This window comes from Hipposideros armiger, unplaced genomic scaffold, assembly GCF_001890085.2.
Source record: "Hipposideros armiger isolate ML-2016 unplaced genomic scaffold, ASM189008v1 scaffold_1177, whole genome shotgun sequence".
NCBI classification, from domain to species: Eukaryota; Metazoa; Chordata; class Mammalia; order Chiroptera; family Hipposideridae; genus Hipposideros; species Hipposideros armiger.
Window position 1 is genome coordinate 371,283 of NW_017732527.1, and position 17,017 is coordinate 388,299.

General features: G+C 39.6%; 1 protein-coding gene across 6 annotated transcripts in view; it reads right to left on the bottom strand.

Annotated features, from left to right (window-relative positions):
* The window catches only part of SLC13A1 (solute carrier family 13 member 1), a 140,196-nt gene that overhangs the window by 63,982 nt on the left and 59,197 nt on the right, over positions 1-17,017 (bottom strand). For all 6 annotated transcript variants that reach the window (XM_019632810.1, XM_019632809.1, XM_019632808.1 and 3 more), the window contains one exon: positions 5,750-5,878. In XM_019632810.1, the coding sequence (XP_019488355.1) occupies positions 5,750-5,878 (129 nt within the window). The remainder of the gene's footprint in view (positions 1-5,749; positions 5,879-17,017) is intronic.

A 17,017-nucleotide genomic window follows, 5' to 3' on the forward strand; every position in this document is an offset into this window, starting at 1 on the left:
CACTGATATGTGGTATATAAAACTGAAAACAACAGAGGAACAAGACAAACAAATGAAGTAACAAAATCTCATAGACACAGACAACAGTTTAGTGGTTACCAGAGGAAAAGGGGGAGGGGTTTGGTAGATGAGAGTAAAAGGGATCAAATATATGGTGATGGAAGGAGAACTGACTCTGGGTGGTGAACACACAATGTGATATATAGATGATGTACTACAGAATTGTACACCTGAAACCTATGTAACTTTACTAACAATTGTCACCAAAAAAAAAAACTTTAATTAAAAAAAATTGGGTTGCAGGCTGGAGTTTGCCTTGAGACTCATGGTTTGCCAATCCCATAATAGATTATGTAAACAAATTATGGCCTGCAGCCCAACTGTCAAAAGGAAATTAGTTTGTTAAACCTAAGAAAGAATTTTCACATTCTGTTTTCCAGTGTAATATCCATTCTTTGTTTTTCATCAGAGTTAGTATATTTGTAGAAGAACATTAGCCACAGGCAGATGTGTTTATTTATAGTCTAATTGTACAGGATGTAATAAGGGAAGGTGCTCATGGTTTGTAAATGACACTGATAAACATAACTATTGCCAAGGAAAAATTGGTATGTCAAAATAAAATTCCTAATGAAATTTGAAATGTGTTTGCGACATCGAGGTAGTTACATTTCTGTTTGAAATGGGATCTCATCAAGAAACATGGGCTTTTGTGATCAGAGTACCTGGGTTCTCCCTTAGCTATGTAATTTATACCAATTCAGCAACCTTTCTACAAGTCAATATACTTACCATAAAAGTTAAATGATACTTCACATCGAGTTTGTGAATTTAATGAGTTTTTTTAAAGATGCTCTGTTAGGTCTAATGTATATGGTTATAAAGCCTACATTTTGTTATTTTTTTAAAGGAAATATTTACTTACGTTGTATTGCTAAATCCAATGGTCACATTAACTAACCTATTAGCACATTTAACACACGGGATCATTGCCTCACCCTTGAAGCATTTGCTGCCCCTGGATTTCAGGGCCCCACGCTCTCCTGGTCTCCCTTTTACCTCAACACCCTATGGTTTTCAGTGTTCTTTGCTGGTACATTCTCTTCTCACCAGCCTCTTAATGAAGTGGTTTTCCAGGGCTCAGTTCTTTGTGCTCTTTGCTTTTCTACCTTCACTCACTCCCTAAATAATCTCATCAAGTCTTAGGGCTTTAAATACCATCTATATGCTAATGATTCTCAAATCTAGATTCCCAGCTCAGCTCTGTCTCATGAACTCTGGACTCATTTGTATCTCGCTGCCTACTCAGCATCTTCACTTAGGTGTAAAATAGGTATTTCAAACAATGTCTAAACTGAACTTCAGGTGTCTGTCTCTCTGGCAACGAGCTTACTTTGCCCAGAGTAGGCCCCGCCCATTCCAATGGATGGCGACTCCGTCTTTCCAGTTGGCAGGTAAGAAGTCTGGAAGGCATCCTGGACTCCTTCCTTTCATATGCCATATCAAATCATTCAGGAAATTTATATGAAATATATCAATGAAATCTATCTATCTATCTATCTATCTATCTATCTATCTATCTATCTATCTATATCTCCAAAAAAATGTATACAAGTGGACACTTTGGTCAATGTTGCTCAAGCAGTAGTTTGTGGTAATAAGTGTCTGGACGCTGATGGTAACCACTTTGAGCACCTCTTGTCATTGCAGAAGTCAAACGTGACTTGTATTCATCTTTTTTGGTCAGTATATATTGAGCATTACAATTTTAATAGTTTTTCTTTCTTAAAATGTGTATACATTTTTTTGGAACCCTTTGTGTATATATATCATAGATATATTCAATATTCACTATCCCTATTACTATCCCTGGTCTGAATTACCATGGCCTCTCACCTGAATTAGTGTAAAAACCTCTCTCCTGTCTCTTTTCTACCTTGTTTCTCAACATAGCAGCCCGAGTTAACCTTTTAAAATAAAAGTCAAACCAATCATGTGACACTTCTACTCAAAATTCTTTAGAGGGGCTCACGTCCTTCAGTTAAAACCATGCACGGCCTACTTGGGCCCTCCGTGGTCCAGTCCCTCTTTACATTATCTCCCTGGTACCGTTTTCTAGCACCCTCTCCTTCACTCACTCCGCTGCAGTCCCACTGCAGACATACGTACCTGCCTTAAGGTCTCTGCACTGGGTGTTGCCCCTTTAGCTATGGTTGTTTTCCATATATCGAAATGGCTGACGCCCTCATCTCCTGCAAATCTTTGTTCAGGCATTTGTACCTCATTGAGGTCGACTCTGACCATTCTATTTAAAACTTCAACCCTTGGGGCAGCCGGTTAGCTCAGTGGGTTGGAGCACAGTGCTCACAACACCAAGATTGCCGGTTCAATCCCCCCATGGGTCACTGAGATGCACTGTCCACAACTAGATTGAAACAACTATTTGACTTGGAGCTGATGAGTCCTGGAAAAATACACTGGAAAAATTCCAACCCTCCAATGATCTTTAGTCTCCTGTGGCATAGTTCCATAGCCCCAATTACTTCTAATTTAATTTAATTTAGCTATTCGTTAAGTTTGTTGTCGCTTTTCTCCTAGGAAGACAGGGACTTTTTGCCTGTTTTTATTTATTGATGTATTTCAAAGATTCCGGCAGAGTGCTAGCATATAAATATTTATTAAATGTCTGAGTAAATATGTAATATAACATCTATATGTACATATGTATATCTTCACATTTATATATCTAAAATTTATATATAAACAGTATATATACTGTTTGGAATATCTAAGTGGGTATACTAAGTAGTTAGCATTTCAAATTTTATTCAACAGGTATGAGAGAAATTCAATACTTGCTGATATTCTTCAATAGAACAACATGCTCAGTACAATATAGGTTTTCAGCATTGTCTTGATAAATAGGTAAAGTAAGGTTAAAACTGTGGTGACAGGGCTCGTATCTTAGATTAGATATTAAAGCCATATTTAATATTTTTAGCTTAGGATATTAAAGACATATTATTCTCTGTAATGACATCAGTGAGATTCCAAAATTCTGCAGGAGGCTAGAATGATAGTTTAACACTATCAAACAAACTTTAACTCTGGATATTAAAACTCTTAAGAATACTTGAAACTTAGAGTTCACCATTGTTTCACATACATTATTTGATTTGAGTGTTACAACCCTTGGATTATGTGGCGTTATCTTTCCCCGTTACAGATGAGAAAAAAAACAGTTATGAAGGGACCTGGTCAGGATCATATGAGTAACTATTGGTGAATATTATTTTAAGCTCAGGTCTTCTGACTAAATCTCGAGCCCTCTCCTTGTGGCGTTGGTCAGCTATTTCTGAATAAAAGGTCAGTTGCCCTGTCTGTCCCGAGGATCACAAGACGAAAGAACAGTTTTCTCCATTGAACGTCCTCAGGATTTTAACTTGTTGCAAGCTCTAGTTAAGCTTAATAGGTGAAAAAAGTCACATGAAGCTTAGAAGAAAGTTAGGCTGAAATACCAGAGGGGAGACGATAGGCTCACTTTGGCTTTGCAATAGTCAGAGTGCTTCTAGAGTTATCTATTCACTTTTGTCAACGTAAAATAATAATAATAATAATAATGATGATGACAATCATAATGATGTTGACTAACATATATTGAGTGCTTACTATGTGACAGACATTATATTTACTAACTCTTTAATTCTTTAGTCTCATTGACAAACCAGACCATTTCTCTTCTTGTCCAGCAAGAGAAAAGAAGACAATGGTGATGATGGCGCTGGGGTAGGGGGGTCACAGAAGCGAGTTGAGGCCTGGAAACCATAGAGGCTGGAGGTGGGAAGACACAGGAGACTATGTTTATTTTCAAATCCAAGCAGCACGATCACGTGGAAGAGAGATGGGGTGTATTTGTGGAATCTCAGAGGTTAGAGAAAAGTTTAGAGTCAAAGTGACTGGGTTTCAGACTAGGGCTCATTCAAGCTGAGTCACTCATGTTCAAATTATTTAAAACTGGTATGGATTTTCTTGGGGGGGCTCTAGCCCCCCACACAGGAAGCCTTTAAGCACTTCCTGTGTGACCTCATCTGTAAGAGATACTGTGGATGGGAATCTCTGCCCAGGAAGGAGTGACCCAGAACTCCCTTCTGAGGCTAAGCTTCTATGACTGTTAAATCAGCCTGAGGCTCATATTAAAGGGTGGATGGGGTAAAAAGCTCTTGGGCAGGTATCACCAGCCTGAGTAATGCAGCTGCCACTGGTGCCTAGAGTTTTTGCTGCTTCTCCTCGGGCCTGGTATTTCTTTGGCAGCACCCACAAAGCCAGGACTTCCTAGGGACCCTTTTCCTCTTGTCTCCCTCTAGCCTGCTTGCTACAGAAATGCCCTATGACTCCAGTTAATCTTGCTTCTATCTCAGCCTCTTGTAAAAGGTTAATTTAGTCAGTTTGAATATTATTAAATCTTAAGAGACAAATATGTAACAGTTAGCCTTAATTATCTCTGGCACTGGGCCCACCCAAGTCAGCGGGACAGGGGTTAACAATTTGACACTCTATTTTTGAGGACTTGTCAACCCTTTCTTTGTGTATTTCCTTTATGGAAAGCCATATAGCGTGTCAGAGCATTTGAGAAACTTCTTAAATTATAGCTCCCAGATTCTGTGTGGCAGAAGAGCTATAGCCTGGGGGTGAAAGGCATTCAAGTACAGCCCGGGGTACACTCTCTTCCAAATCAGTGCTGCTTAGAAAGAAAAGAGTCAGGATGATGAGGCAAGAAAAACTTCAGGAAGAGGAGTAGAAAGGGTCAGAAAAGCAAAACGATGGACTTGGACTCCAAAATAAGGAAGAGCAACATAAAAACAAGGAGAGGAATAATAGCTTCTCCCAAGGGGGTTTGTGGGGTTGTGGGGTTGTGGGGTGGGGACACAAAACACTATATCATGGGTTAGTTAAAAAGAAAAATCTCCACCCACATTATAAAAGAGATGAGCCTCATGATAGGGTATTGGACCCTGGCAGAACATAGAAGTTCAAAGGTAATCAATTACACAGCCGGGTATCTTGAATTTGACATCCTTCCTGAGAATATTTCAGCTGTGGTTTAGGCAGTTGTGTGCTGGGTCCTGGGTGGCTGGGAGACTGCACTGGGAGATAGATTTTCTGGTTTCAATGCACTTCATGCTTTTAATAGGAAACTGAATTCGTTTTCTTCAGATGGGCACCTTTAGATTGTTTAAAGGTAAGAAGCACCTCTCAGTGTGAATAAACTCCTCTCAGCAAGAACAAAATAGAAATACATGTGAGCGTTAATTTGGCTTTATCTTTTGAAATGCCAGTTTTCTGAAAAAGAAAACAGAGGAGCTTTTTCTTCATTAAAAACAAAAATTGCTTTTCAACACTGGGTTCAGAGTGAATTCTGCTGAGTACAAAAAGCCGATGCTGGAAGTGAAAGAGTTGGCCCTGCTGTTGGGAGAGACGCACCAAGCTGAGATGGCAGCCCAGCAAAGTTGGACACACGTCTCTTACTGACATGCATGCCTCGAGAAGCTCCCGCCTGTGTTCTGTTTTTGTCCCCCTGAAGGAAAACACACACGTAGAATTCTAAGGGAGAGAAACAGCTGGATGTTTGGAGGACGTGTATGGTAGTGTTAGCAGGATTATTGCTCCTTTTCAATATAACGTTTCTCAATGAAAACATCAGCACAACATAAGGAATATAATGATGACAGACATTTGCAAGAGGACTTACCGCCTTAGAAGACATGATCCCAAACAAGGGGAACATTAAAGCAGGCAGCAGAGCTGTTACCGACAGGGGCAGAGTTTCTGTAATCCAAAATGTGGCCACTATGAAGAGTACGTAGGCACATTCTGCTTCCTGGAAAGAATGAAAACACGAGGTGAAATCATGAGGCTGGGAAAGCATCACTCAAATCACAACTGCATTTGCTGAGTGGAGCCGTGTCACAGGGAAAGTAAGAAGAAACTCTGAAGTCCTCTGCACCTTCAAGTGGGGCAGTGAGCTCTCATTTGTTAGGTGTTCTAAGAGCCCAAATGTAATTAATACATATGAAAAACCAAGGGCTAAAAGACATTCTCATTCATTACGTTTCCTCCAAAACCGGTAACAGCATATGGTCAACTTTCTGTGCTTCTATCGGTGTGTATGTATGCTAGTAGTGCTCAGCTTTATTTGGCCAATAAAACGCACTTCCAGGACTACTGGAGAGTAGAAGTGACCAAGTGACTGCCTTTCCCTGGGGCAGGATGCATCTGCATTTTAACTACGTTCCTTGGTGCCTGGTTGGTTGGAACCCACACACCTGCCTGCTTTTCCTTCTACTAAAAGGGGGAAATCAACCTAGAAGAAAATTTTTGCAGAGCTTTGTTTCAGAGAAAGAACAGTGCCAAGTTATGTGGCATGGATAAGACTGAATTAGCTCCTAGGTGACATGAACCTGGAGGGGAAGAACCTTCTGCCTTGCTTTTTAGAAAGACAGCTGAGCTCCTGGAGAGATACAGGGACACTCAATGGGACTGAGACTCTTAACAGAATCTGTTGCTTTGCTAGGTATAAAACTCTGGGTTTCTGCTTTAGGGCATTGTTAAGAAGTGGTTGAAATTCATGCTTATACTTGGCTTATATAAATAATTTTGATATGAAATCACCCAGAACTGACACAGTGATCAATAAAGATTAGCTTCTATTATATGTGGCTTTATTTTGCTCTCACAAAGCTTAATCTCTGCAAATTCCAAGCTGAATTTGAAAAATTTACAAAAACTGTCTGAACTTAATGAGGTCTTTGAAGATTTCCCAGGGCAATAAAATTTCTAGCTCTGCTGCCTCCTGACTCACCTAGTTCAGGAGGGTCCTCTGGGCTTGGCATTTATTCACCCAGCATCTCGGAACTTTCAGTGGGCTCTAAGAAATCCTTAATAAACCAGGATTACATCATACCTGTATTGTGGTATCTTTTTAAAGGAGAAAGAATAAAGGCGTTTTATGTTGATAGTTTTAGACAAAGTCTGCTTCTATAATCTTGACAAACAATGAAACAGTGAAACAAAGCTGAGCCTTGAGTGAATTTTCTGAACTTGCTTGGGAGAGAATTTGTGAATACTAGCTTACTTTAAAATGCCAGCGTAGGAGAAAGACCAGGCCTGCATTTTCTTTTAGCTAGAACACACTGGAATAACCCAAAAGCTCTTCCTTATGACTGTATGTTTCCTATCAAAGAAAGATATCAAGAACCTACACCTCAAAGATAAAATGGTCCCTTTTGGTACCTTGCTCTTTAGGCACAACTAACCAGTGTCTCGATCCTCTCGCTCCCTGTCATTTTACTTTTCAAATCTGCCTCTCAGCCTCCACCCCACTTCTTCCACTGCAGGCAAATCTGTCCCATGACCAGATCATCTTCCAACAATGCACTATGGCTTTGTCATTCTTTTGCACAAAACCAGATTAAGGGGCTAGCCACTCTGACAACTATTCGGAGCACCAATCCATAAGGAACTACTAAAACCTGAGAGAGAGAGAGAGAGAGAGAGAGAGAGAGAGAGAGAGAGAGAGAGAGAGAATGAGAACATGGAGGTGAACCCAGTAGAGCCCCTGCTAAGGAGAGGGGGATAAGTACAGAATACCAATGATGAAACAGNAGGGAGGGAGGGAGAGAGAGGGAGGGAGGGAGGGAGAGGGAGGGAAGAAAATGAAAAACATGGTGCCAATTCTGTTCACCACATATAGCCCCTGCCATGAGGAGTGACATTTCATTTCAACATGGGTCTACTTCATCTAGACAAGTCATGCTCTGCTCAGATGGGGCAACTTTGGGGACAAAGCAAAACTTCCAGTACTACATTCTTAGCGTGCCTGGAACACTTTCACATGTGAACAAGCTCAGCCCTGATTTCAAACAATCAAGTCAGTGATTTTCCAGTTGTTGATTGAGAACCATTCAAAATCCTCATTTTTCATTCAAGACCACCTTTACTCTAATTGTAGTAAGACTTATCCTGTGACTTCCTGACACCAACTCTCTATTGTTAAAGAGTGTTCTTTACATACCTTCTTGATATTTCGGTTCTGATCCTTGCTCCTCATCCTACACCCTTTTTCTGAACTCTAATCCATAATATTCAGCCAGGCCGTCCTAGCAGTGAGTTCCCAGATGTCCTTATGTGCCAACGTCTGCGGCCCATGACCACATTTTGGACTCGAAGTCTTTAACCTAGTTTGACTATTTAGGTGAAGCCAAGTTTAGCGAGAAAATAGAATTTAGTTGACTCACAAGGGTATATATGTGTTTCTGTGTTTAATTTGAGGACGGATTTACAAAGCAGCAGATTTCATGCTAAAAATAAAATCTGAATTTCTGGACTCCTTGAAAAACTAAGGAATTTGGTCACACTGGGATCATATCCTTCCATGGCCATGATTCTCCAGACTTGAGAAAAGCTTACCCTTCAGAGACTGACTTGTGCTTTTCAGGCCGGCACCACACCACCAGTTTCACTCATGCTCTTATCGGTTTGGCCTTTCTCAGCATTTGAGTAAAATCTCTGATAAGAAAACCACTGCCCACCAGCTCTGCCTTGCCCATCTTTCTTCAGCATTTCAGACTCAGCACTTGGGTCACTCATTTGTGTTTCTCTGTCTCCCAGCTGTGGGGTCCATGGACCAACAGCGTCAGCATGACCCGGAAGCTGTGAGAAATGCAGCATCTCAGGCCCTTGTCCAACACTCCGAATCAGGGGCAGCAAGTTCCCAGGTGGTTCTTCTACAGGTTCAAGTTTGAGAAGCATGGGTTACTTCCTCTTCCCGACCTTCCCTTTTATCTTGAACTCCATGTTTGACTTGCAACCAGACACTTGATTCCAGGTAGCGTCCCTCTGCCCAAGGCAAATCCTTAGATTCAGAACTTATATTCAAAACTCATATGTCCTTCAATGTGTGATTCAAATTCATGTCTTGTCTAGAGCTTCCTCAAAACACTGATGTCCATTTCATATTTTGCATATGAGCCCCAGGAGATTATAATTGCAGCTGGCTGAGACACCATTCTGCATTGTTTCTGATAGCTGCCTTCCTGGGATTTCTGAGAAACGCCCCAGTTCTCCATACCTTAAGGAAGCTCAAAGTCTAGAAAAGGAGGGTAACAGGATTATTTCCTTCTGAAGGGTATGATGGCCATCAGTCCTGGTTTTCTCAGAATAATGCTGGGTTATACCTGCTGTTTATGCCTGCTGTTCCCTCTGATTAGCACCTCCTTTCATTCTCAAAAGGGTCCCTCTTTGGCTGATAATTATACAGTCATCCTATCATTGGGTCCATCCTAGGAATACCTACTTCCTCCAATTCCCATTTCCCATTTGTGATCTATCCTGGTTGGGCTTGGAGTCATGGGCAGGGAAGGTTCTTTCCCAACAACACCCCTTAGGCATTCAACAAACAATGGTTAATCCAGACACAATGTCAAGTGTTTTAAGAATCTTATACTAAAATATATGGGGTTGTTTGGATTTTTCAAATCAAAGATCTCTGAATATTTTTGTTAGGAAGAAGAAAGGAGCAAAAGATAGAGGAAAGCATTTCATCCTTTTCTGTTATTTACATATATTCAATAAAACTAATATAAGGGTGAGCAATTTTTGGTGCACAGGTTCTCCTGATGAAGAGGAAACCTCAGAAGTTGTCTAATTGTGCTGCAACTCCAAAGGCATCATGGGTATTTTGTTCATAGAACCAACTCTGAGGTGGAAGAAAAAACTGCATCATTTTGTCACTGGAAATTCTTAGAATGGCTCATGATCTCTAGTTCTACCATCCTTATTTCCTGTTGATTGCTTTAATTTTTTTTCCCGTCCCTCTCTTTTTCCACCTTCTTAGCAAGTCCCCTGCTCCTAAAACAGAACCACACCACCATTACCACCACTATTTACCATAATCTCCACTATTGCAACCACAAGCAAGCAAAGGTAAAACAATAAAATGTCCCGAATGTCATCAAAATGTCTTCCTTTCAATATTTCCTTTATTTTCAGGTAAATAAAGAAGTCCCTGGGGGCCAGATCAGGTGAGTAGGGAGGGTGTTCCAATACAGTGATTTGTTTACTGGCTAAAAATTCCCTTTGCTTTTGTTCATCTGTGAGCTCTTTTGGGACCATCTTTGCACATATCTTTCTCATGTCAAGATTTTCAGATAAGATTTTCCTGTTTTCTCTATTGATGTTTACTTAGTCTGCTGTGCTTCTCACAGTCAGCCGACGATTTTGACACACAATTCCACGAATTTTTGCAATGTTTTTGTCAGTTCTGCTCATTAGTGGCAGCCCTGACATCTATTCATCAGTGACGCGTTCTCGCCCCTCAGAAAAATGTTTAATCCATTTGTACACTGCCGTTTTCTTCATGACATTATCCCTATAAACTTGGACAAATATGTCCCTGATTTCACTTACACTCTTGCCCAGTTTAACAAGAAATTTAATGTTTGTTCATTGCTCTAACTCAAGATTAGACATTCTCACGGCGGCACACAAAAACATGCAACAATAACAAACGCCACTCAGCAAGACACCACCACACGTCAACACAAACACAACTGTGAGACACTGATGTACCAAGGTTATGAAGCCTGACCGAGCTGTTTGTACAGAGCTGCCTGTGTAAGCACACGGTGGCAAGTTCGCAAACTTCATTGTCATACCTTGTATCTTTTAAAATAGTTTTCAAATTTATAAAATATTAAGATATGAAAAATTAATATAATAAACTTGTACACCTCATCATATTCTTAAAATGCTGACATTTTGCCACATTTGCTTAAATTTTTTAAAATAAATAAAACATTCCACATATATTATAGTTCATGACTTATACATACCACTCTTTCATCTCTTTCTCCTCTGTCAATCCCCAAAGTTAACAACTGTCTGGAATTTGGTCTGCATCCTTTCTATCTATGTTTTTGTGATGTTCCTACATGTATACATGAATATATTACTAAACATGTGGTTTTAAAATTCAATAAGGTTTACTGTATAAATCATTTTTCAACTTGCTTTCTCACTCAATATTTTATGTATTTCATGTTCATGTTGACACAGGTAGACTTATTAATTCATTTTAAATGTATATAGCATTTCTTTTTATACATATATTACAATTCATTTGTCCATTTTTCTACAGATGGCTGTTTGGGGCCCTTTCCTCCAATTTTTTATTATTCTAAGGCTATGAACATTGTTAGACCTAGCTCCATGTAGGTATACAAAAGAGATTTCTAAACTAGAACATAAAAGTGTAACGAAATTTCTGGGTGGCAGGGATGTCTTTGAACTTTACTCCTTACATTATGTTTTGGGTTTTTACTACTTTGTGTGAGAAATTCTTCCTCTATTATATATTCTTGGTTCTTTTTTTCTAACGTTCAAAATTTTTCTTTTCAAGTGTAGGGCCTTAATTTATTTGTATAGGAACCTGATGCTTTCTTTTCCCCCACTAAATGCATAGCCAAAATACACTGGCTTTTGAATGGTCCATTTTTTGCTCATTAATTCATGTTGCTACATATTTCCTAGACCAAATGTCTACAAATGCAGGCACATATGTTCCTGGGCTCTTTACTTTGTCACTCAATCACCTCCACACCCTGCCCCCCACTAGCTTTTAAAAATCGGTGCTTGGAAAATTATTAAGCTCTTTTAATTACTATAGCTTTTCAATAAGTGTTACCTTCTGTATTTCAAGTCCCTCATCTTAGATTTTTCTCAAACTTATCTTTTTTTTTTTTTTTTAAAGATTTTTTTTATTGGGGAATGGGGGGATGGGAACAATGCTGGGGAACTGGGGCAAGGGGAACAGACAAGTTGCTGTCGTTTTGCTCTTCAGTCTAGTTGTGGAGGACGCCGCTTCACTGGCCCAAGTTGGCACCATCATTGCGCTCTTCCCGGGCGAGGCAGATCAGTCGCCGGCTTCTGGACGGCCGCTCACTGCAGCTGCTGGCCGCTCATGCTGGCTGCTGGCTACACACAGTAGCCCATGGCAACCCACTGCAGCAGGGGCTGCAGCCTACGCCGTCGCCAGCGACTCACGGCAACCCAGCTCCAGGTCGAGCTGTTGTTCAGCATCCCAGCTGTAGAGGGCAGTGTCACTGGCCCTCATATGTGGGATCCGAACCGGGGCCCTCTGGCATCCCAAGCCAGCTCTCAACCATCGCGCCACTCGGCCGGCCCTCTCAAACTTATCTTAATAGTTTTAGGTTTTTGTTCTTCTTTTTGAGTTTTAGACTTTTATTCAAATTATACAAAATTTATTATAGTAAGAAATGGCCTTACAATAATCCCATTTATGAACCTTTCCATACATTTAGATATTCATTAAATTCCCTCTATAATATTTTATAGTTTTCTCCATCAGGGTCTTATATATTTTTGTTAGATACCTTCATTATTGTAGAGAATGAGAAATTAATCTAATTATCCTTTCGTAGAGATTTTTTTTTCCTTTCTGCTTGGTAGCTTTAAGAATTTCTCTGTCTTTGATGGTCTGAAGTTTCATTTATGATGTGTCTAAATATGAACTAATATTTGTAAAATTTGCTTTGTACCTGGAAATGTATATTCAGTCTGAGGACTCATATGTTTTTTATTTCTGGAGAATTCAACCATTATTACTTTAAATATAATCTCTCTTCTTTTTTAGAGATATCTTTTACATGTATATTGTGAATTCTGAATTCATCCTCCAAATTATTCTTTCACTTATACAATATTTCTTTACTTTTTGGCCTGATTTTTTAGGTGAATTCTTAATATTATTTCTCAGTTCTATGACTATGTATTCAGGGCATACTCAGTTTAAAATTTATTTCATCTGTGAGGTTTTTTTTATTATTATTATTTGTTTCATTTCATTTCACTTATTTTTTTTTTATTTGAGAGACTACATTTTTTATTTTGAGGATTTCCAGTTAGTCATTTTTTATATCCCCTTGCTCTTGTTTCATATTTCATTTTTTAAAATCAGCTTTAATGAAGTATACTTGATATAAAAAAAGCTGCACATATTTAATTTATACAGGTTGCTGAGTTTTAAACACAGCACCTGTGTAACTGTCATCACAATCAAGGTAGTAAACATATCCATCACGTCCAAAAGTTTCCTTGTGCCCCCTTGGGTTTTTGTTCGTTTCTGGGCTTTTTCTCGTTTCTCTTTTCTTTTGTGGTAAGAACACTTAACATGAGATCTATCCTCTTAACAAAAGGTTTAAGTGCACAATACAGTATTGTTAACTGTAGATAGTATGTCATACAGCAGATCGCTAGAACTTACTCATCTCACACAACTGAAATTTTATACCCATTGAACAGTTCTCCATTTGCCCCTCTGCCCAGGCCCTGGCAACCATCATTATGCTCTACTCCTGGAATTTTGGCTATTTTAGATACCTCATAAAAGTGGCATCATGCATATTTGTCATTCTGTGACTGTCGTATTTCTCTTAGGATAATGTCCTTCCAGGTTCATTTATGCTGTAGCATATGGCAGAATTTCCTCCTTTTTTAAGGGCTTGATACCTAATTTGTTGATAGTTTTTATCATGAAAAGAAAGATGTTGCATTTTGTCAAATGGCTTGTCTGCATCTATTGAGAGAATGATGTGATTTTTAAAAATCCTGTATTCTGTCAATGTGATGTATGACATTAACTGATATGTATATATTAAATCACCCTTGCATTCTCAGAATAAATCTCACTTGGTCATGTTGTATAATTCTTTTACTGTGTTAATAAACTCAATTTGTTACCATTTTGTTGAGGATTTTTACATATATATTCATCAGGGATATGGGCCTATAATTTTCTTTTGTCTGGGTTTGGTATTAGGTCAATGTTAATCTCATGAAATCAATTTGAAGTATTCCTGCCTCTTCAATTCTTTGGAAGAGTCTGAAAAGCATGGGCATTAATTCTTTAAATGTTTGGTAGAATTCACCAGTGAAGCCATCTTGTTCTGAGCTTTTCTTTGTTGGGAGGTTTTTGATTACTGATTCAAACTCCTTACTCGTTAGTGGTCTGTTCATATTTTCTATTTCTTTATGATTTGGTCTTGATAGGTTGTATGTTTCTAGGAATTTATCCATTTCTTGTATAATAGTTTATCTGATTCATTGCTGTATAGTTGATATATCTCTATTAAAAGATTCTTCATTGTTCTTTTTGTGGATTTTTCCCCCTTTCCTTACCAGCTGATTTCCCTATGATTTTTGTTTTCATTTGGAATGTTTTAATCTCTGTGTTGATTTCCTTGTAAATCTTTCTTAATTGTCTTATTGTATTTTGAAATTTTATCTTCAGATTTATCCTGGGTGGTAGTTGTCTTGTGTGTGTGCGTGTGTGTGTGCGTGTGTGTGCGCGCGCGCGCGTGTGTGTGTGTGTGTGTGCGCGCGTGTGTGCGTGTGTGTGTGTGTGTGTGTATGTGTTTTCCTTTCTGCACTCATTCTTCATCTGGAAGCCAGTCCCTAGCGCCAGTCTAGTATCCGTCTTACCTTGGCAGCCTGCCAGGACAAAGCAAATCCAGTCATCTAGCTGGGACAGCTAGGGTCAGGTACCGGCCAGGAGTCTGGGCAGTATGTGCTTCCAGACGCAGTGGTCAGTCCAGCTCTTTTCGTCTCTGCTAGCTGCCAGAAAACCACTGTCCAGCCTTTACCTTGCAGCACCGAGCCAGACTCTGACCCCAGCACTTAAGATCACCGTTTCTCACCTTCATTCTACTTGTTTGCTTCTCTGACCCATTCTGTTCTACAGAAATGCTTATTTGCTTTGTGTTTAGAGTGGAGGAGAGAATGTAGGTGGGGTAGGGGAGGTCCCGATTGTATAAACTTCATCCAGACTGCTGATTATAGCCTTTATAGATAGAAAAGGTTACTTCAAAGGTAAAGATATTTGCCAAGTAAAACAAACATTTTTTTCTGACTCGTGATTAAGTGAGAGGATAGTAAAATCACATTTATGAATGCCTACTACATGCCAGACACAATACTTGGCATTCTACGTGACTTATTTAGTCCCCATTAAAATTCCCTGTTGAAATAAGGATCAATGATCACATTGCTAGTATGTGGTAGAGTAGGGATTCAACCCAAGTGTAAACTCCCTGAGAGCATAACTTATTTCATTTACTGCCCTATTCCCAGCACCTAAAGAGTTCCTGACATATAGTAAGCGCTCAGTAATATTTAATGAATGAATGGATGTTTTTTCTCTGTGTTATTTCTACAGTTGTTTTTATTCATGTATCTAGATCCCTATATAAAACGCTCAATCTCTAGCCTATTCACAAAAAGTTCTTCAGCATAGGAACTTCTTTTCTTTCCCTTGTTCTCTTTTCTGTTTCCCTTCCTACTTGCCTGACGCTAGATATCTCGACCCTCACCCCAGTGGGTGAATGTCTCTACATTTTTCCCGGAGCTCACATCTCTTTTGCCAATCAACTAGAATTGGAACTAAAATCTTTACCTGCACAGGCTAATTTCCCATAGCTGACATTCTCCAACATTCCCAGGTCTCATTTAACAACGTTAACCACCTCAACCACCTCACTTGCTGCAGAGGTGGAAAAGACAAATGATGCTATGACTGGGCAATTTGGATAATGCCCTCTCTCCTAATCCCACCCCCCCCAACCCATGCCTGCCCCCAAATTCTGATTGTCAAATTATCTTGGCTGATTATATTTAAAAATCACTTTGGTTCCATTTTAAATTATAGCTCCAGATGGAACTGAAATATAAATTAGACTTTAAAAGTAGTTTTTTCCACCCTCCCCCTCTTTTTAGTGACACATTGACTGATATTAGGAAGTAATGTGGCTGATGAATTAGTCTGTATGTGGGTATGATCGCTCAGCACAGCTTGACAAAAGTGGGACCAATCACAGTTCTCACTCACGGCAACTGCAAAGCAATTAAGAAAGAAGAGAAACCATGCATTCTAAATCTGTGTGCTACCAGCAACGCACCATTATTGGACAGAGCCCGTAAAGAGCTTTGCATGGTCTGTGATACACCTGCCCCTACTGTTGCAATGATTTCATAAGATTCAATCCATGTTAATTGCAAAGCTTGAAATGACTCAAAATGTCCTCATCTCAAAAGACGGAGAGTAAAAAGGAGCTGCACTGCAAAGTCAAGGAAAATTAACTTGCATTTTCTGTTAGTTTGGGGCCCAAATAGGGAGCAGAAAAGGCAACTGATGGCTCCTGTATGCCAGTTACAGTTGGATGTTTAACTCCTGCTTTTTATTTAACCTCTGCAACTAATTAACAATGGAGATGCACTGTCTTCTCCACACCCATGCACACCGTGGAACTGGAAACAGCCACAGAGATCATTTAGTTCTCCAACCTGACTATGCATTAGAGCAGGATCAAAATGCAGTGCTTGGATTAACTGTTTCTGAATGACACGGAGTCTGTTAAACGTGCAGCACCCTGGACTTCACATCCCGAGGTTGTGATTGTAAACAAGCACCTCAGGGAAATTTGGGGCAGCCGACCTATGGATAATAATGTTTGGAACCCTTTTAAGAGTCCCGGTCATTTTACAGATGAGGAAATGGGCCAGGGAAAGCTTGACAGAATCATTTGGGGAGTTCTACATAATCTTAGACAAGGCAAGACAAACTGAGGCAAAACTCCCTAAATCTCAGCAGTTTAAACAACCAAAGTTTATTTCTTGCTCGCACTAATGCTCTACCATGAGCTGTGGTTGCTGGGCAATGCAGGTAGAGGGGGCCTCATCTCCATGTGTGCTTTTGTAATCGCAAACGCAGGAACAATGCAGAAAGGTAACCCGTGCACAAGCTTTTAAAGACCTGATATACATACCGTTAAAAAAGTGATGCCCTCAACGACCCAGGGAATCAGACAGATTTGTGTTTAAATTGTCATGCTCCCTTTACAGACTGTGGCTTTGGGCGAATTCCTTAACTTTGAGTCTCTGCTTATCT